Raw genomic sequence first — 371 nt, 5'->3', positions numbered from 1 at the left:
CTTCACCTTCTCCAGGCCCCCACGCAGCCGCGACACTGACCGATTCCTGGATGCCCTCAGCGAGCAGCTGGGACACCGGGTCACCATTGTGGATGATTTCCTCACCCCTGAGAATGACTACGAGGAGGTGAGCGTGGCACGGGGGTGGCTCGGTGCACAGTCTTTGTCAGCCCTCGTGGTGCAGCCACCGGCACCAGGGCCGGACGGGTGCAGAGCCTTTGGGGACATGTCTGGGTGCTCTGCGGGTGGCAGAGGGGGGTGAGGGCCGCACGGCTTGCGGGCAGGACACCCCCGAGGGCTGGGTGGGTGGAGGATGAGGAGCCACCTTCAGCCTCCCCTCTGTCCCTCACCCAGATGAGTTTCCACGATGA

General features: G+C 65.5%; 1 protein-coding gene across 1 annotated transcript in view; it reads left to right on the top strand.

Moving 5' to 3' along the window:
• The window catches only part of GRID2IP (glutamate receptor, ionotropic, delta 2 (Grid2) interacting protein), a gene marked incomplete at both ends in the record, with an annotated part of 14,281 nt that extends 13,915 nt beyond the window's left edge, over positions 1-366 (top strand). The window contains 2 exons of the mRNA XM_009700489.1: positions 2-127; positions 355-366. Of these exons, the coding sequence (XP_009698791.1) occupies positions 2-127; positions 355-366 (138 nt within the window). The remainder of the gene's footprint in view (position 1; positions 128-354) is intronic.
• Positions 367-371: the final 5 nt, after the last annotated feature.

This window comes from Cariama cristata, unplaced genomic scaffold, assembly GCF_000690535.1.
Source record: "Cariama cristata isolate BGI_N322 unplaced genomic scaffold, ASM69053v1 scaffold25955, whole genome shotgun sequence".
NCBI classification, from domain to species: Eukaryota; Metazoa; Chordata; class Aves; order Cariamiformes; family Cariamidae; genus Cariama; species Cariama cristata.
The sequence above is the reverse complement of the archived record's forward strand: the minus strand, read 5'-3'. Positions and strand labels throughout refer to the sequence as shown.